Source organism: Ischnura elegans, chromosome 11 (assembly GCF_921293095.1).
Source record: "Ischnura elegans chromosome 11, ioIscEleg1.1, whole genome shotgun sequence".
NCBI lineage: Eukaryota > Metazoa > Arthropoda > Insecta > Odonata > Coenagrionidae > Ischnura > Ischnura elegans.
Window position 1 is genome coordinate 35,296,153 of NC_060256.1, and position 21,679 is coordinate 35,317,831.

General features: G+C 38.8%; 1 protein-coding gene across 2 annotated transcripts in view; it reads left to right on the forward strand.

Annotated features, from left to right (window-relative positions):
- Window positions 1-11,383, forward strand: part of LOC124168041 (medium chain reductase/dehydrogenase ucsI-like) — a 44,085-nt gene extending 32,702 nt beyond the window's left edge. For both annotated transcript variants that reach the window (XM_046546140.1, XM_046546139.1), the window contains 2 exons: window positions 1,846-1,964; window positions 11,238-11,383. In XM_046546140.1, coding sequence (XP_046402096.1) covers window positions 1,846-1,964; window positions 11,238-11,300 — 182 coding nt within the window. In that variant the 3' untranslated portion in view covers window positions 11,301-11,383. The remainder of the gene's footprint in view (window positions 1-1,845; window positions 1,965-11,237) is intronic.
- Window positions 11,384-21,679: the final 10,296 nt, after the last annotated feature.

A 21,679-nucleotide genomic window follows, 5' to 3' on the forward strand; every position in this document is an offset into this window, starting at 1 on the left:
TTCCTAGGGTAAAAAGGGAGCTGAAAGGAAGGCATCTGGAGACCCTGGACAGCATTAAAAAAACCACGACGAGGTGCCTTAACAGCATTCCGCAAAGCGAGTTCCAGAGGGCCTACGATGCACGGAAAACACGTTGGCAAAGGTGTATAGACGCGGGAGGAGACTATTTTGAAGAGTATTAAGTTGTATTATATGTTTGATCAATAAATCTATTTTTTTTTTAAAAGGCTCATTACTTTTGGGACAAACCCTGTATTACTTGCGATTGCTAAAGCCTGAATCACACGATCATTTTTTCTGTACATGATAATGATTGCTCTAGGCGCCAAAAGAGGGATCGCTTTATCTATCATTTCTATTCTCCGAGTCATAAAAAGCTCATCTTTTACTTTTTTGTGCATTTTATTGTTTATTTTTTGGAAAAAGCGTGCTTTATGTCATCTTTTTCATTTCATTTAGTGCACAATGAGCTGGTGGAGTAACTGGTATCACACATATAGTCTGTATACCGTAGGTTGGCGCATGGGCACGCCGGCTACCCGAGTCGGTCTCATAGTTCTTATGGTTGGTCCTTCCCTTTCCCCGCCGCGGCGCTTCCGGTTCGCGGACCGACTCATGTAGGTTGCAGGCCCTTGCGCTAGCTACATGAGTCGGTCCCAAACAGTTTTTATGGTCGGTCATCCCAGTGGAGCAGCGAGGGGGGTGGTTTTGGGGGATAAACCCCTCCCCCCAGAGCTCAGTGAAATTTTTAAGTTTAATCCATTTTAATCTATTGGATTGATATTACTTAAAGAATAATGTAAGGGTTGATAAAATATCCCACAGAAAGCCGTAAAACTCACCATTTTGAACGATTTATCCTAAAATTCCACAATTTATTAATATCGCAACTACCTCTTATCCTGGTGGGTATTCCATACCCCCACACACCCAGGTATTAGTTGCACATAAATCCCCCCAGCCTTAATTCCAAGCTGCGCCCCAGGGTCCTCCTCCCTGCCTCCCCCTGCGCTCGCGGACCCGCACGGGCCCTGCAGCTATCTAAGTCGGTCCCTTAGAGTTTCTACGGTCGGTCCTTTCCTTCCCCGGCGCTCGCAGCTCGCGTGCCCGTGCGCCACCCTACGGTATACAGACTATAATGGACAATTGATAGTTCTGGGTTCTGCTAAATGGTCAATCTAGGTTCAAAACCCGGCGAAGCCAAATGAGTTATTCGTGTCGAAGTGCGCCCTTGATATATTTTCATGGTATTTTATGTTGCATCCCATGGGCGTACCCAGCGATGGGCAGGGAAGGGTGGCAGCTGCACTTCCATAGAAGCAAAAATCGCAGAAGTCTTTTTGCAAAATCAGTACTGAATTGAAACGAAAGTATTCAACAAATTTTCTCTAAACCCACGATAAATGATATGCATTAGTATAAGACATGTAACTATAATAAAAATATTTTTTCAAGGAAATAATCTCATAAATCCCATGGCTTGATCTCCCCCCTAGACCATGCCTTGTCTCCCTCCACCTCTACACCATGGCTTGCCCCCCCCCCCCCAGTTATGATCCTGGGTACGCCCTTGTTGTAACCCATACATAGAAATCAACTGCAGCTCTTCAGTCGATTCTGTTGAAAATGACGCACAGAAAAATAATCTCTCAACCTCTTCTTAAAACTGAATTGATTTAAATTTAGTTAATAAAGACTAATTATTTTTCCTGCCGGATAACCGATCAAATGCTTTTGGCAACCCTTTCATTATACCGTAGATTTGTTTCGAATCGTATTATGTGGAAGTGACAGTTAACATGCGATTTAATTCTGACGAGTGTCCTCTGAAATTTAATGCAACAGGTGCATCGGAGTACGAGCCTGACCATTTGAAAGACGCCGTGCAGTTCTTGGAATCGACCGAAGGGAAGTTCCCATACAGCGAACTACTCAGCCCCGTCTACCCATTGTCAGACTTTCAGGTGAGAATTGAAGGGTGTTCACTGTTCAATTTGTCATTTCAGCGATGGCGGAAGCTTTACAACTCGGTATCAGATATTACTAGTAACTCTGCATTTTCTCAGTTCTTATTCCTCGTTATTTAGCTTGTGGACATCATTTTCCCTGTCTATCCGTCCAGCATATTCAGGTTGAAGGTGTGGGCGCGTAGTTTCTGACTCTCTTATATAGCATAGGCTGGCTGGGTCATGGGAGTTGCCATGACGATGTTTTTGGGAGAGGGGGCTCGATCTAAGGGTCAGGGGGTGGAACCTATCTCTGGGGAAAATGTGAACATTTTTATCTCTAGCAATCACATTTTATGCTATTTTGGCGCTTGAAATTACACAATTGATGGGCCGGGGCTCTGATTTGCTAAAACATATTGGTGGGGTAGAATGAATAAATTTGTTTTGTAGGTTAATAATTTTCTGATGAAATTAATTTTTTTGTGTGGGGGGGGGGAGTACATACCTCCTTTGCCCCCATCTGGCTATGCCACTGGACTGGGTGCTGCTATCTGATTGGCTTTCTTTTGATTTAGTCTTTTCTAGGCGATGTGAAGAAGATATCTGTCGTCTTGAAAATCACGGCGTTTTTTGAATTGCTATAGCTTCCCCTATTTGCCGAGGGAAGTATCAGCTCTCCTATAAGAGGAATGCACTATGGGGCGACGAAAAATAAAATACGACTTTTCCTCATTGTAATTATTTTCCCCTTTTCTTGACCTTGTTTAATACATAATATAGTATTTCTTGGAGTTTAGGTCATTTAAATGACCTAAACTCCAAGAAATACTATATTATATTCCTCATTATATATATTATTTCTTCATTATTCCTCAATATATCGAGGAATCCCGGAGAAGAAATGTAATGCCGTACCACTACGGTACCAGACGGAATCTGTAGCTGCTGTGCAACATGCGTTCTGTTAAATTCGGTTGTGATCCTCTAGATTATAACATTATTTCCTACACTACCAGCTGGTTTTTACGAATTAAGAAACAAGATTGAAATAGCTGTTGCAAAAATTTTCGAGAGACACTAATCAACGTTTGGGAAGAACTCGCATATCATCATTACGTGTTTTGTGTGACGAATGATGCACGCATTGAATATTTGTACATTTGAATGCAAAACAGTTTGAGTTGATCTTTCATTTGATGCATTATTTATAGCTCTAAGTTTGGTGTAATAAATATTAGAAAGCGTTAAAACCCCGCTATTCATTTTGAAATACCCTATATTCTCTAACGCTATGAACACGGGGTACTTCGGCCAAATTTTTTAAACGTATGATTTTACCTAGCTCTTAAAGATATGGATAAATCTTCCCAACATTTCGAGGGTGAGGTTCGAACTCGTTAGCCTACCCTCTCCACATCCTCGAATGGGCGTATCTGTTTACTCGCGAGTTGGAAGGGGCAAAGGGCGTTCAAGGTAAGGGAATGTGTTTACGGAAGGAGCTGGAGTGTGCGGTTTGTGGGAGAGGCAGTAATTTCTTTCCCAATCTGTTTCTAACTTCCGACATGGCGATGCTATCACCGGAAGCAAGCAATCAGCAGGAGGCCACTAACAGAGGGCCAAAATTTCCATTTTCTGATGACGCTAGCTTTGTTCTCGGAAAGGTGATTAATGCGAGCAAGGTGACAAGATATAGAGATGACATCAGTCCATCCGATTGAAGGTTGATTTTATTTACGACTTTCGTAGCATTTAAATCTGTTATCAAGAATGTCTGCAGCGTGGTGATGAGGCGAAAGCGAACCATTTATTTTGAATACTCAGTATAAAGTACTGAGGAACTGGCATTGAAGAGTTGTAAACTTGATAGATAACATCATCACGATCAAATCGAAACTTAAGCAATGATAACACTTCGTGATTTCCACAATTATATAAAAAATTACCACCGGTTTAAAGTAAATAATATCTTGATATCCGAAACCGGCCGTGATTGTTGAAATACATTGTGGAAATCACGAAGTTCTATCACTGCTAATCATCTTCTTGTAAATTTTTATCAACAGCCTTAGTTATAGCATATTTCTGCGTGAAATTCGGATCGATCTGTCCTTTAGCTACGCGAGTGGAGACATTTTTAAATCCATGTAAATGCCACATCTGGCGGCTGACTTTACGATAGATTCCTCTAATGTAAAATTCGTGCTTGCGAGGTTGATATCGATGTTGGCGCTTATGAGAATACCCAACTGCTAAAATATTTCGTCATGCCCATGTGAATGCATGGTAATTGGCTGCTAAGAATTGAGGCGGGGGGGGGGGGGGGGGGGGTTGGGCGCAACTTATGTTGGAGTTTGGGAGGTATGGCGTACCCGGCAGGGTAAGCAGGAGGTGCGGGGGCCCACCCCCAGAATTTTTTAAAAGATGAATGGTTCAAAATGGTGAGTTTTAAGGGCTTTTAGAGGGATATTTTATTAATCTTTACTCTATTCTACGAGTAATATTAATCCAATTACGTACATTACATTAAACTTTAAAATTTGTCTGAGGTCTGAGGGGGGGAATTTATCCCCCAGAACCCCCCTCTCGCTGCACCACTGAGTGGTAGGAACTTAATCAAAACAGAATTTTAAAAAATCGTCCTCATGCGTTCGACAAGTCCCCTCTACCTATAACAAAAAAAATTCTTTTCCGCATGAAGAGTTATCGGGATCGCCACCGAGTCAGGAACTGCATTACTGCTGACGTTTCGATGTCCGACTTGGCCATCCTCCTCAGGGCTACGAGTGCAGAGTGAGAATTTTCCCTTGATTACATACAATCACAGAAGTGACTACCTCCCTCTGAGATGGCAGACGAGGCTTCTTAACCCTCTGCTTACGTCGTAAACTGCTTAGTTAAATATATTCTTCAAGTGTCACGCCTATTTCTTATCAGGTATTGGACGACTGTATATCCTCAATCCTTCGTTCATCATTTTCTTCTTTATAAAATAAAGTACCTCGAGGAATTACTAAAAACTCTTCATGAAGAAACTTATGGAATCGTACTGCACAAAAATTTATATCGCGAAGTGCAATTAATAGTACGCACACAAACCACTATGTGTAAAACATGGTTAGTTAATTTTATTTTACATATTTGTTTGCACATTAATTTATTCAAAAGTATGTTGACAAACAAAGTATTGTGATACCTCCTCTCCCAAATGCTTTAAATCGTGAAAGTAGAGTGATCGTGTTATTTTTTGGGATATTGCGTGGAGGATAAGTTTATCCCCAATATATCCTATTTCTCCAATATTGCCGTAGACTAGACTGTTACTTCCCCGCCCTTCAACGCTTAGAATCACGTAAAATAGGGATGTTGAGCGCAGGGATGCCGACTCACAAAAAATATTTGGGGGGCCCAAACCAGGGATCTTGCCCCGGAAAATTTTATAAGTAGTGAGTTTTAAGTTTTTTAAGCATTTTAGAAGTCATATGATCAACATCAGAACGCTGATGATTCGAATCTCGATATCTGGACACTCCGGGGAAAATCGACAAGCCTGACACATTTTTTTTCTCACACCTATAACGAATTTTTGATGGGGCTCGGGCCTCCTCAGGCCCCATGGAGTCGGCGCCACTGGTTGAGCGTGAAGGATCAACTCAACCCCAAAATATCAGACTTCTACTAAGATGCGGCACAAGTATATGCTAGCGGACTTTTGATCATAGTTTAAATGGCCTTTTTAATGTAACCCTATAACTTTTTGTGTTTCTGTCCCTCGTTGGCTGTCTCTCTGTCTAGTGCCATTTTTTTAATGGTTTATATTTTGTTGGTTTTGTCGATTTTGATAGAGGTTGAAAATAATAAAACACCCGTATTTTTCTGTTCCGTTGTCTACTTCTCGAGCTATTCATGTTGAAAAATTACCAGCATTTCACCTTTCTTAGCTTAGTGGATGACGTCAGGAACTCATGCGGGGCGCTTCACCGCTTTTCAGCCACTCCCAGGCCTTCTGCTAGGACCTTGCGTGGTTCATTGTTGTACACACTCTTGTTTGAGCCATTCCCTTCCGCAATGAAAGGATCACTCTGTACGAGTAAATGAACTAGAACTCTAGTGACGTCACAAACTCATAAAAAGTGGGCACCAACATTCGTGTTTTCTAATTTGAAAATTATGAGATTATGGCTGAATGAGGGAGATTTATTTTTTCGTCGTCCCTTATATTTCGCTTTCATCTATCGAATTCTTTTAATGAATAACGAATCGGGGTGTTTGTGACAGGGGTATGTCATCGTAGTTGTTATGGGTGATGGTTCAATGATTTCCGGGGCGCCTATGTGTTATGCAACCCACATGAGCGATAATGCTTCTGAGACCAGATATTCCTAGACCCAGGGCCGGAACTACGGCGGGGCTGTGGGGGTGAAGGCTCTTGCCCGGGGCAGCAGATTTCAGGGGGTGGAAAAATTTTGAAAGTTTATTTAAAAATTTATTTAATTTTTTTCTAATTAAATTATTTAACAATAATTATTAATTTATAAATTATTGAACAGTAATATCAATGAAACTTCTTAATAGGAAACATACGGTGTGTAATTTCAACAACCACTTCTCAAAAAATAGCTTACGGAGGTAATATATTTTAGTGGTGGGGGAATTAGGAAGGGACCAAGGGGGGATCAGGGGAGGGGGTGCAGGAAACTAATCTTTGCCCCCCCTGACAAAACTCCTAGTTCTGGCCGTGCCTAAACCAGAGGCTTTCAGATAATAATCAATTATTTTAAACATTGTTTATTTAGCTGATGGAGTTGAGACTTGAATTGGTGAGAAACCTATAATAATACCATCTTTCCGATCTTTCCAGAAATTGTGGAGAAGGGGGAATGGCCGCCCCATCAACCCCCTTTAATTTGCCAATGCTTTTTTAATGACCCTATTTGTTATCTTGTTTTTCCTTTTCTGCCTCGGAACTAATTTGTAATGACTGGCAAAAGTTGCTAATCTGAATCAGTAATACTACCAGTGGCGGCTGGTGGTAATTTATCTAAGGTGTGCATTAGAGCAGATATAAGATGATTTAATTATATTATGTTAATACTAATCCTTGAGCATCATATTTCGTCGTAATAGAATACATAGCAAGCAAAACATATCACTGGTATATTCTAGCCTTAAAATTGCATGAACAGAAATAATATTAGCATGCATGAAAATAATTATTCTAAACACACCTTTACAAGTGACGGTAGGTGAAATTCAAGGTTCTTAGAGTAAGCTACCAGTCTAAGAACCTTGGGTGAAATTCATTCTCCTTTCCTTACACCCTTTGAGGAAGTGGTGTAGAAAACGGCCATACAGATGACTCTGTAGACGGACTAGGATCCTGGGCGCAGGTAGTGTAGGTGGCGGCTACACCACTACACTACCTGCGAGTCACTCACCAAAAATATGCCCGTGCGCACTCGCATCGTTTTGAGTCTGCTCCCATCACCCATTTGAACAGTGCATACCCCCCCGCTTACTTCGTCCCGCCAGAGCACCCTCAAGCGATCGCATAAACCGAATATGCGACCGGCGCGATGCCACGGGATCGCACACTTGTAGAGCGGTGAATTCGAAAAGGTTATAGCTGTAGCTTTCAGAGCTTCATGTTTCTTGCATATGTAGACAGGATTTTTATCCTTCTCGTTGCAAAGGAATAGTTTTCTTTTATCACTCATTCATCTTTGGGTGTGCACTTGCTAACATGCGTATACGCACGCGCCGCCACTGAATACTACTCCCACTTAATTATTTGCAGTTAGGAATTTTTATTCAAAATGGTTGATATCACTCACTCAATGATGAAATCTGAAGGTTGGTATTGAAATGTGAGGGTAGAGCTCACCTTAAACTTAGCCACAGGGGTTGTAATTCACAAATTCAGGATAGGAGGGCCAGTTTGTTTCCTTGAGCTACCGCAGACTTTGAGGATTTTATGTATTTTGGGGGTGTGTGAGGGCTTCACCCAGATTTAAACTAATAAAATAAATTAAAATAAATGAAAATAAATTATGCTCATCTATGAACAGTCAAGAGTTTAAATACTGCGTGAAGCCTTTGAACGCCCCCAAAATAAAATTTGCCGAGTGCAAGATTGCCAAGTGCAAGGAACTTGTATCCCTACCCTGAATGTATGTATATCACACGCTTGGTCTGGTGTGAGATCTACCCTAACTTATCCAAATCAATCTATGGATTGAATCATTGAGTGACAGAGAGTTTATATCTTTAAAAACATTTGTGAGTTTTAACTTTAAAATTTCTTTTTTCTCCAACTGTGTACTCAACCAGTGATTTAACACAAAGTTTTGTTTTGAAAGGTGGGGGCAGAGCTTACCATAGACTAAGCCTCAGGCATGTGTTCACACATGCACGAGTGCAGTTCCTTTCCTGGGCCACCTTACTCTCAGGGGATTTTGGTTCTTAATGTCTGAAGGCTTCATCCAGGATTTAAATTCGGGTACCTTGCATTTTCCAACACTCAACCCACCAGGCTACTATGCTTCCTCAAGATTTCTAATAATATAAGACATTAAGAAGAAAGAAAAACGAAACATACATGCAAAAAGGAAGGAGGCAATATAGGAATGAAAATACATTATGAAATTAGAAATTTCTAATAAAGGCCGAACAAATTAGAAATTGTGTCAACATATAAAACTCTAACTTGCATAATGGTTTCTGGCATGAGGTACATTAAAAGATAATTATTATCAAACTTGCAATTCCAGTTTATGAAAATTAGCATGTAAGATTCAGTAATATGATTGGCTCTGTTGCAGTCAGGATATTTTATAAATAGGGTGGTTTCCTATTTTTTTAATTCCTAAAATCAAAAGATTATTACTCCTGGTACACATATTTCACGCTTTTAGATTTTTCAATGATATCTATTTTTCGCGATGAAATGAAAAGTGAAAATTTTTAAGCTTGCGACGGCGAAGTATGAATGCTGGGAAAATCCTGTGTGACATCAGTGTGGTTCCCACTGCAGCATTGTGAGGTGACCTTGGGGCAAGGATGTTTGCGCCGCTTTGATGCAGGCTGCTAGCAGGTAGCAGAGTACCCTGCTAGCAGGTAGCACTTGGCTTAAATAAGGATTATTAATACCTTATCAAAAGAAGGAAACTTTCCAACCATGGGCAGTTTTAATAGGTGATTATTAAGAGATGTTTCCCTGAGCTCTGTGCCTCATGCATGCATTGGTAATCTCAGACGGTGCAAAACTCCTATCTACTCATATAGAAACTAGGTCCCTGTGATGTCACGTGGAGTGGCATCGCATGGGCGCCAATCTGGCCTTTTTCACATACAGTTAAAATTTATCATTGCCATTCGTCTAAACTGGGATTTATAAAACCAAATAATTTGTATATTATGAATACACTAATGGTGGGTAACGAATCGCAATCAATGCCTTTCATTTTCTTTGATGAAGGAAACTACCCTATTGTTACCATTAATTTACATTGTATGTACATAAAATCGCACAGTCATGATGTCTCAGTCATTACAAAAACATATTTGACTACATCTTAGCATGAGTGGAGTTTTAGGGTGGCCTAGGGGAGCTTGGCCTTCCCAACATAGATGGTTATTATTAGAACGTAGGTTTCTGCGGCGATGGTTTGATTTCTGCATTTCTTTCGGGTTTTCTTCCGCCTCAGCTTGTTTTTATGGACAACAGTTTCACTGGCTATCCTGCCAGCCTCTTCAGGTCGAAGGTGTCGGCTGTTGGTTTCTGCCTCGCTTATATACTGTAGGCTGGAAGGCAGCTGCACTGTGATTGGCTGTCTGACTGGGCGCTTCTCTCTGATTGGCTCTCTCTTTGATGACTCTTTTCCAGGTGCTGTGAAGGAAGTATCCATCTTCTCTATTGAAATTCAATGGTGTTTTTTGAATTTATTTTCTTCTGAATCCTCCGGTGTAGCTGGCTGGAAACGAACGAAAGAAAACGGTATAAATAATCATCCTTGGAAACAAGTTCCTATTTGAAAGAAGTGCAAGAGAAGATCCGTTAGATGGTTATTGGTCTGAAAAAAAGTATGATTCCTGTAGAAATGCTAAAATATTTTAGCCTTAGATAGTCTTGCAAATGCTGTTTTCAGAGGCTAATTTAAAGAATTTTTCCAGGGGAGGGCCCCAGATTATACCTGAGGGATGTTCAATAGCCCCTAAATCCCCAGCAGTAGTACTGCCCCCCAAAACATAAAACTCTTAACTCTGCACATGTTCCTTAGGCTCTAGGTTATGTCACGGAAGTGATTAAAGATATCTCACCATGGATGACTGAGGCACGCAAGAAAAAATGGCCAATTCAAGGTTAAACTTTCTCACAAAATTTGAAGAAGTACCTCTGTGGCGGGGGTGGGTTTCCGGGGTCTCCGGACCCCCCCTGAAATATAAAAACACAATTATTTTTCCTTCATAAAAGAAAATAAAATATTGAATAATTATAAATTTATGTAATATTTCTTAAGCAAATGAAGTTTTTTCGATTTTGAAAAGTGTTAAAATTAGTTTAAAACCCTCTACTTAGTACCCTGTTTTAAAAAATTTTGCCCCATGGTTTTGGACCCCCCCCGAACAAAATTCCTGGCTATGCCACCAAGGTAACTAGCTAAAAATGAAGCAACCACAACATGACAATAATGACCTAGATTTGTCACAAGTTATGAACAGGAAAGGATATTGCTTGGACTGTCTTAACTGACAACATGGGCTGCAGGAGAAGGCTCAGATACCTGTGCCTGTGACTCCCAATGTGCTCTACTGAGCCAAAACAGGTGGACTTGCATATTCATGCTCATGTCACTTACCATATGGTATCTCCAATATCTCTTTCCATCTCCCATTTACTTATGTAATGCATAATTAGCCATCTAGGTCTGGACATTACCTATTATGAGTAGCACAAATTTTGCCACAGTTTTCAGCTGAAGTTACTGGATGCTGAGCATGAAATATTATTTGCCAAGTTCTAAAATAAATGAAGGACATTGGGGAGAACTCTGAAATAGGGAAATAATGGTATGGAAGCTTAAAGAGTATTGTTTAGTCTGCGTTTATGAGTGTTTTTAGTGCTCCAAAGCATTTATGCATTAATTCTCGTTAAGCTTTCATTCTATCATGTCCATAATATAGGTAGTTTAAAATTTTTAACTACTTATATTTAAGTTAGTAACTGACCTTTTTAACCACAGATTATATCATTGATGTGATTTAACAATTTCATGAATCTTTTTCTTACAGAATGCTCTCACCTCAGCATTGGAGAGGAAATTTTTGCGAGTAGTGGTTCGGCCCATGTACTGATCACATTGGCTGCAGTACTGTGTATATAGGATTATCCTAGCTGCTGTGTTCCTCTTGGGGGATAATTGCTGGAAACTGCCTGTTGGATGGCTGTAGATGATCTCTTAATTAATGCATGCTCCATCAATTGCTCAAGTCTCATATATATTGATGTGATAATCAAATGAGTTTGTACCTGAGTACATTAATGTATATACAGCCAGCTTTTATTCACATGGGCATATCATTACATGTTAATTAAAGTGCAAATATCATTTAAACTATTCAAGCTTTAAGGCATTGATGTGAAATAAATGTGACTGATCTTAATTGTTATCAAATGTTATGAAAATTCAGTCATGAAACTGAGGGTAATTTTACATTTTAAATTTTATGTTATGTTGGATTAGTAAAGAGGTATTAAATTTTATTTAAGTATTTGAAGCTTGGTTATTATATTTTGACAGTAATGATCAAGTTCTTTTAAAATATAATGCAAATTACTTTCTATTATTTGTGCCCTTTGTATGATTTGTAGTCACTTCTTTGAACCCATAATTATGTAATGGTAAAATGGGGAAGCCTAATGACCAGTGTACAATTTTTACTAGATATAATGCATTCTAAATGTTCATGTAAATGGTCATTGGCATAAATATGTAATGCACAAGAATTAACTTGAATAAATATATGTGATAATTTTATTTGTTTTGCGTACATGCCAAAGTATTCTAGAGATGTGTAAAAGGAAAATTTTTGAGTTTGTGAGGATCCGAATAAAATTATGATTTTTATCTAGTATAAATAGGATACCCAAGGGGTGGACTATAGCCCCTCCCAGCCACTCTCTGAATAAGCCACTGCCTGAGGAGATAGGAAACAATGTGGCAATTTGGCTGGAGAGTGTATGTATTTATGCATACTATCACCTGGATTAAGAAACTTTTAATAAAGGTGTTTTGTTCTGAATGTGGAAATGGCAAAAATTTAATGGCATGGAAGGTGCAGAAGAAAGCCATTGCATTGTGACTGATGAATGATGAGAGACTGGAGTCATGGCATTGCCCTAGTGTTAACATGGGTCACCATCTCTATAGCATCTATATCTGTTAGCTTCCCTAGTCATGGTAATGGCCTGAACATTTTTAGGGAGGTTCAATTAAAGAGGGATACATCATAAAAGGGTTTCATTTTGATGGAGAGCACTTAAGATCATCTCTTAAACATTTTTTGGGGGTTTGAACTCCCACATTTGTTGTGTCCTTGTTCAGTGATGTCATGGCAAAATTAGCAGTGCTGGAATGCTCTTTCGTTAACTATTTTTAGAAGTGAAATACATATTACTTTGTTTTTTATCACATTTAATTATTTATATTTTATTGCAAATTTTTTTGATTTGGTTACCAATGTATACATTAGAAATTTTGAGGCAACAAAATAGGTAAAAGTGATATTTCACTATTGTGTCTTTTGTTAACCAGTGCTGGAACAGCACTGGCACCATGACACCTGGAGCACAGCTACGAAGTAAGATTAGGAGGGTTTTTTCGCCATTTTTAATACGTTAGTATCTGTGGGTATGGCATACCCGCCAGGGTAAGCGGGAGGTGCGGGGGCCCTCCCAGAGAAAAATTAGGGTAAATAGTGAGTTTCACGACTTTCTGAGGGATATTTTATAAATCCTTTCAAAATTCTATATGTAATATTCATGCAATTAAGTAAAATGGGTTTAACTTAAAAAAATTTCTGAGCTCTGGGGGGGTTTTATCCCCCAAAACCCCCCCTTGCTGCGCCACTGGGACACTACTTTTCTTGTTGCCAGTAGAGTTTGGTAAACTTTCCAGTATTGTTCACAATTTATACAGGCACATTTCAGTATCAATTAATTGGTAACAGACAAATAGCCATGGGAGGGTTTTGGGGTCCCTTGAAAATTTTTTTTCCTTGTGGCAACTACCTGTGATACTTATATGTACTCATGGAAATTAGTCGATTTTGAAAGACTTCAGGAAATTGCTATTTTGAGCTTGAAGAGGTTTTGTGATTCCCAATTTATACCTCTGCCGAGAACAAATTACAACACAAAGGGGTTTTTCAGATGGTCCTATGAGAATTGCTGGACATTTTATGTGGTGCCTCCTAAATAGTTGTTGCCTTAGGATTTGTGATTGCCATGAAGAGGTTTTCAATGGTATTTACAAAGGTTTTGCAGAGATTTTCAACTTAAGCATTGCAAAAATGTATTTTTTAATGTTGTAAATAACCTATATATGCATAGTCATCTTCATTATTTTTTCAAGAGGATTTTTATGAATACATAATGTATACTAAAAACTAAAAATGAATTCTGAATAATGCAACTGAAATATGTATGTATTGTATGAACTTAAGTAAAATAATAGCCGATGGCAACGGCTGATGGCAAATGGACAACAAAAAATCAGTGCAGGCAAACCGCATACCTCTCAAGCACTTCCTGAATCAAATTTCTGGTTATGTGCCTGCTTAGTAGTGATTATTTTGTGCTTGCATTCCCTATAGCTGTATACTCTTTCACCGCTAATTCCCTAAATTTGGCATATCAGGTTGTATTCACTTTCACTGATGATTCCTTGTATGTGTTCATTATTCCTAGCTGTATCCACTCCCACTTAAAATTCCTTGAGCTTGATATTCCTTGTTGCATCCACCGTTTCTGATTTGTCCAATCGATGAGCGGAGCATAGACGCACATGAACTTTTGGAAACAACAGTTCCTAATTTACTTTACACCAAAGCACTATCCTCTCTTTTCTGTTATCCTACACTTCTGTTAGTCCTATAACCCAAAGTTTTTTTGGCAGGTGAGGGCGGCATAGACTAGTAAGTACAGGGTATGTACTGCCAGTAATCATGAGTACTTGGTATTAAATACTTCAGTTTTGAAGTATCCTGGTGGAAGTACATATCTCTTGCAATAAACTTGTTTTTATTTTAGTTATCTGTCTTATTTTCTCAATAATATCTTGTGGGTTTAAAGACAAGCTTTTGAAAACTTTCATTTCAATCTAGTCCTGACTTTCCTTAAAGAATTTTGCGATTTTTGCTTCTAGACAGATGCCCACTCCTGCCCCCTGCTGGGTATGACCACGGGCATAAGTCATTGTCCAGGCTTCTTATACATGAATCACTATTTCTTCGTTGAAGTTTTCATGGGTTATTACAGCTGTTGATGATGTTTTTCTAGTGTGCCTAGCATAGTGCATATTGGGTTTGTTACCTGGCATTTCATGGTCATTGCTGATCACTTTCTGAGGGAATAAGAAAAGTTTTTTTTGGAGTGTATCTACTATAAGGATTCATGGAGGGAACTGGATGGCATGCAGATGGCATGACGTAAAAGACAAAGGCATTCTTGAAAGACTGGAGTTTGGTCTCAGCAGTGAAATCTTCGCTTCTTGCAAAGCAACACATTAACATGTGTGAGTGGGACGAGTGATGGGCGGTGTAATTTTACACCTATTTGAATTTTTTACGCCATGTTGGCTGTGACTCCTCATGGCGTTGCAATTTGATTTGTGCTCTCCTTTCCAAAGTTTTATATCTAGTCAGTGTGAGTTAACAATTATTTGTGGTTCCATTGCCCTGAATGTTGAATATGCTGCTGTATAAAAAATTAGGCATGATCTTAATCCCTCATTGAGTTTTCTTTTGATTGATCTCACATGGAGGGCTTCTCACCACGTATATCAATTAAGTAACCCACACAGCAGGGAATATTCCAGGAATACATATTTCATTCTGATCAATAATATCCCTATTTGTTCCTTGGGAAAATGCAAATCATAATAGAATATTTTCTATTGCCATTTTTTTACTTACATGTCAAAAATGTATGTGAGAAGGTGGGGATCATATTGAACAGTGTTAACATATTGTTTAATATAAATTTTTATGTAAATTCAGATGGATTCTGTATGTATGCATGCATACCCATGCATGTACTATACCACTGGCATGCATAATTAACAAATTTTTGTATGCTCCAAGAATAATCTCAATATTCACAGAGTATCCTTGGGATACCCCAGGGATATCCCAGGAATACTTCATGGGGAAATTCCCAGGAAATTCTCTCGGACATATGGTATTTTATGGGGATATCCCTTCGATATCCTGAGAATTTAGAGAATATTATTGAGATATTCTGATATCCCCCCAAGAATATCGTCAGCATATTCATAGGATATTCCTCTGCTGAGAGGGAAGTCACCATGCCTTTGTATATTGCCATGAATTATTTTAGTCTGTTTACTGATTTTCAGTATTTGAGTCACAAAAAATAAATTCTTGAAAAATTTCATAATTAATGGTGATTTTGAGAAGGTGAGAATTGGAGATGCAAAAGTGGACGGGATGGGAGATAGCATTTCAAGGGTTATTATAGTTCCTTAGGCACAGTGGGCACCAATATGAGAGATATATGGTTTGCAAAGAGGAATTTGAAGGGCATGGGGTATGAGCAGTTTCAATAATTTAAGTTTTTTCAAGTATAGTATGGTATTTGAGAGAGGCAACTGACTGCGAAAGTCATTTTCCAAGCAACAATCAATATCACTACAAAATGCATACCCATTTTTGGTGTTAACATATGACATCTGTGCAATATCCATGTTACAATTAACATTGTATGGATATATGTCAAATGTCCAAAGGACCCACCAAATAACATTGCAGCAATGTCCAACAGTGGACATAGAGATCCATGTTACAGCATCTCTTAGATACCTTCATGACACCTAATGAGTAGATAATGGATGAACTTATTATGATTTTTGGTAATCCTCATACATACAAAGGATACATTTGTGCTCTTCAATTTTTTACAGAACATATGCTACTTATGGATCATCATCATCACTGGTCAACAATCCTAGGATTGGTTTGATGCAGCTCTCCACTCAGTTCTCCTATCAGCTAATCTTTTCACACCTACGTATTTCTTCTCTTTCACATCTCTCTTTACTTGTTCCATATATTTTGTTCGAGGTCCTCCTTTTCCATTCTTGCCTTCCACTTGTCCTTCGATGATTGTCTTCATCAGGCCATCATGTCTCAAGATGTGGCCTATAAGGTTGTTCCGTCTTCTTATTAAGGTTTTCATGAGGCTTCTCTTCTCTCCTACCCTTCTTAGGACTTCCTCGTTACTAACTCGGTCGATCCATTTGATTTTCATCATTCTTCTGTAGCACTACATTTCAAAGGCCTCTATCCTTGCTTTCTCCGCTGCGGTCATTGTCCATGCCTCACTTCCGTATAGGAGCATACTCCAGATGTAGGTTCTTATAAATTGTTTCTTTACTTCCATATTTAAGTTTCCCGCTGTAAGCAGGTCTCTCTTTTGGTGGAATGCTCTCTTTGCCTGGGCTATTGTGCTGATAATTTCTTGCTTACTTCTCCCGTCACTAGTTATCTTGCTTCCCAAATAACAGAATTCATCCACCTCTATCAGTTTTTGCCTCCCTATTTTAATGTTGGTCTTGACTTCTTCTCTTCTGCTGCATACTAAGATCTTGGTTTTCTTCGTGCTTATTTTCAGTTGATATCTACTCATTACCCTACCCATATTGACCAGAATATTTTTCAAATCCTTCTCTGTTTCCGCTATAACGGCTATGTCATCGGCAAATCTTAGCATGCTAATTTTTTCTCCATGGATATTCACTCCCAATTCCTTTTCTTTGATTTCATTAATGGCTTTCTCAATGTAAACGTTGAAAATTACGGGTGACAATGTACAGGCTTGTCGCACTCCATTCCTAATTCTTGCTTCTTCACAGCTGGGCCCTGATTTTATCACGGCTACTTGGTTTTTGTATAAACTGTGGATGATTCTTCTATCATTATAAAGAACCCCAATTTCCTTTAGGATTCCAAGCATTGTGCTCCAATCCACGTTGTCAAATGCTTTCTTTAAGTCCACAAACGCAACGAACGTTGGCTTGTTCTTTTCCATTCTCTTCTCTATGAGCAGTCTTAGGGCCAATATTGCTTCCCATTGTGCCTTTGTTTTTTCTGAATCCAAATTGTTCCTCATCCAAGTACTCTTCTGCTTTTCGTTCTTTTCTTCTATAGATGATCCTTGTCAGTATCTTTGACGCATGTGTAGTAAGGCTTATGGTCCTAAAATCTTCGCACTTCTCCGCTCTTTTCTTCTTAGGAATAGGGATTATAATGTTCCTCTTGAAATCCTTTGGTATCTCACCTGTCATATACATTTCACTAATGATTTTGTATAGCTGGTTCAACGTCTTCTCTCCTGAATTTTTAATTAGTTCTGTAGGAATATCATAAATGCCAGACGCTTTATTTATCCTGAGGTCTCTTACAGCTGCATCAAATTCCGATCTTAAAATTGGGGCTCCCATGTCATCGGCATCCACTTCCCTCTCGTATTCGATAGCATTTGTTCTGAGGCGACTTCCTTTGTACAAATCTTCCAGATTATTTTAATCTAATTAATCTACCTAATCTACTTATTAATTTAATCTAATTAATCTACTTATGGATACTATTTGGAATAACAATGTTTTAATATCACAGATATCGCCGATTGCACCGTGGACATCTATGTAATGTTATTTTTACAACTTGTTGTAGATGTTACAAATATCTATGCAACGTCGTATAAATATCGATTGTGTAGTAACAATGTGTTTTAGGTATATCAACCTTATATAAATTTAGTGGTATGGGAAATGGGGAAGGAAGGTAGGGTGGAGAGAAACTTGGTGGGCCCACTGGGTTTAAATCCATTGGTACCACAGCCACAACACCCAGGGCCGGAACTAGGAGTTTTGCCAGGGAGGGCAAAGATCGGTTTGCTGCTCCCTCTACCCTGTTCCGAGGGGCGGTGTGTCGTGGTCGGGGATCGCCAAGGCCTCCGATATTAGGGGACTCCCACTACACCCATGTCCATTGTGAAGTGTATATGAAAAGTGCAATAAAAAAAGACTCAGATTACCTGAACCAAATTGTTATCAATCATAAAATTCTACAATATCATTCGTTGCTTTTTTTACAACATAGTAAGTATAAAAAGATTTTATAAATACTAATCAAAATAAAGGTGTCAGATAGAAACCGATACAGAAAAAAAAGATAACTTGAGTTACCTGTACTTTTATCGTTATGAAAAATAATCTAGTTACATGCAAAGATTAAGAAATTTTTATTTAAACTGATTGTACACGTATATACAAAACAATGCCGTCATATGGTATTAAAAGTTACAATTGTGATTCTGCAATGTTCGACAATTTGGGCGGCCCTGCAAGGTGGGGGTGTGTTCCCCTTACATATCCCATTTGTATCCGCCACTGGTGTCAGAAAGCAAAAGAGAACATGAGAATTTTATGAAAGGATTATTCGAAAAGCTTGTTTTTGAGGTTTTTTTCTTAATTTCAGGGAACAAATTCACAAATAGGTAATAGACCCATAGTACATTTTTAAATTTTAAATTTTCGTAGCATTTTTCTCTTACGAAATTCCTAATTTTATTACATTTTATGTAGTTTAAGAGCTGGAATAGTGTCAAAGTCCTTTTCTGGGTATGCAATTTCCTGACGTTTTCTAATGGAGGAACTCCAAATCCATCAGGAAGGAGAGTTCCACCATGAACCTCAGACAATCACACCAGACCACCCCTGACTGAAACCTCCTCGCTCCCTCCCCTGACCACTACAATATAACATATCTGTAAGCTTTTTTTTGAGATTCTAAAGTTGAAATTACTCACAGTACGTTTGATATTATGAAGTTTTATTAAAATTATTGTTTCATAATTTGTAAATTAATAATTGGTGTTAAATAACTTAATTAGAAAAATGAAATAACTTTTTAAATTAGCTTTTCAATTTTTGCCACCCCCATAAATCTGCCATCCGGGTCATGTACACTCTCCGCCCCAGTTCCAGGCCTGACCACTCCAACCTGATCCTCTGGTTTAATCAACATGCATCCTATTGTGCAATATACTTTTCACTCTCTTTCAATTATCAGACATTCAAAATGTTATTCCATTGTGCTTTAATAAATTAACTATAGGTATTTCCATGTGGATAAACAGAGTAAAATTTCTTGAGAGAAGACTGGAGGCATTCAAGATGTGGGTGTGGCCAAGAATGGAGAAGGTGAAGTGGACGGAGAGGAGGAGGAATGACCAGTGGCGCCAACTCTATGGGGCCTGAGGGGGCCCGAGCCATTCGTTATCAGTGTGAGGAAAAATGTGTCAGGCTAGTCGATTTTCCCCAGATTGTCCAGATATCGAGATTCGAGTTATCAGGATTCTACTGTTGGTCATATGACTCTTCTAAAATACTTAAAAAAAATTAGAACTCACTACTTATAAAATATCCTGGGGCAAGAGCCCCGGTTTGGACCCCCCCAATATTTTTTGTAAGTCGGCACCCCTGAATATGATGAAGTGCTGGACGTGGTGGGTGAAGAGAGGCAGCTTTTAATTGAGATACGGAGGAGACAGAAGGTGTGGATGGAGCGAGTACTTTGCGGGGAGGGGATGTTGAAAACAGTGTTAGAGTGTTAGATGTTAGGTAAAGGAGGGAGAGGAAGGAAAAGAAATGAATTTTTATGTAGAATGAAAGGGAGTATGCCTTATTGTGAATTTAGGAGGGAAGTGCTTGATGGAAGGGTAGGCTCAGTGGCGCAGCGAGGGGTGGTTTTGGGGGATAAAACTCCGCACCGGGGCTAAAAGAAAGTTTTAAGTTCCATCCATATTATTTAATTGGATTGATATTACTAACAGAATAGTGTCTGGAGTAATGAAATATCCCTCTGGAAGCCATAAAACTTACCATTTTGAACCATTTATCACCGCAATTTATCCACAATTTATTAATCTCTCACATACCGCTTATCCTGGTGGGTATTCCATACCCCCACACACACCGGTATTATTTACACCTAAACCTCCCCCCCCCCCCAGCCTTAATTACTAGCTGTGCCCCTGGGTAGGCTCCCAGGATTCTTCCTAAGTGCTTCATGGAAAACTACCTTAATCAGTAGAATACTTTAATGATAATAGATAGCAGTAGATAATATGATTACACACATAAATTACCAATATCGATGGCTATAAAATGCGCACACTTCATAAAGGTGCAAATAAGTTTTAAAATCTGACAGCACAGCAGAGAACACTGAGGACAGTGCAAAGTAGTTAAATGAATTCTAGCATATAATTAAGATCAATGATAATCGGATATGGATAACTAGTTTCTAGTAATAAAATGAAATGTATGACTCCTTGCACCACTGTTTGAACTGTCAATAATGTCAACACCAGTTGTTTTAACTGCCCTTTGCCAACCGGCTGACCCTCTTTTCTGAATCCCTTGCCCGTTAAAGATGGCTATTCTTGAAGAGGATAAGCCAACACTTGCCTATTCCCAGTAATGGATACAGAAAAAACTCAAGGGGGGGGGGAATATATTTTGAGCTAACTGCTAGCATCCTGCGTCGTATCAGCGCTCAAAGCCTCGCCCCAAGGTCACCTCACTTGCGGCAGCGGGAACCAGAACGACGTCACGCGGAGTTTTCCCGGCATTCATACTTAGATGTCGCGTTTTCGCGCGTTTGAAAATTTTCAATTTTCATTTAATCGCGAAAAATAGAAATCGTCATTTAAAAATCTAAATGCGTCAAATACGTACCCCAGGAGTAATAATCTTTCGATTTAGACAATAAAAAATAATTGGAAACCACTATATTAGCCTAACTCGAGATTACTCTATAGAAGACTGGTAAAATTATCTTCTTTTCCTGTGAAATTTATTTCTTGTTGTCAGTAAAAATAGGAGATAAAGATTTGAATTTCTTCTTATTTTTTAACAATTAGTTTTTCTCTCGAGGAACGTTCTATTTTTCCTGTAGGATAATTAAGCGGACGAAATATATAACTACGAAACTTGGTCAGGCGAACTGTTTTTACTTTTTGTACTAATATTTTGGTTATTATACCTCCAATCTTCTGTCAGTTGACATTATCTAAGGTAAAAACAAGATGAGAAAAACGGAGAGATAAATGTAAGAGCTCAGAGTCAACAAAATACATGTTTCTGTCGTCTCATACATCTCAAGATTTTTGTCTCAAGTCCTCTAACGAATTCCTTATAATGAGAAAAAGAACAGCCATTTAATATGAATTGAATCGTGCCTTTGTAAACTGCAAATTACTTACGTAAAAACTGCTAGCTATTTAATACCAAGGTCGGTAAAAGCCAGGTCGTGTCACGCACTTGACCAATGTAATCCGCCATCTTGAGTCTCTAGCGCGGCGGGAATCCAAATTTTACGTGCATTTAAACGGGAGACATAGGTAAAAGGAAACACGGTTTTCTCAC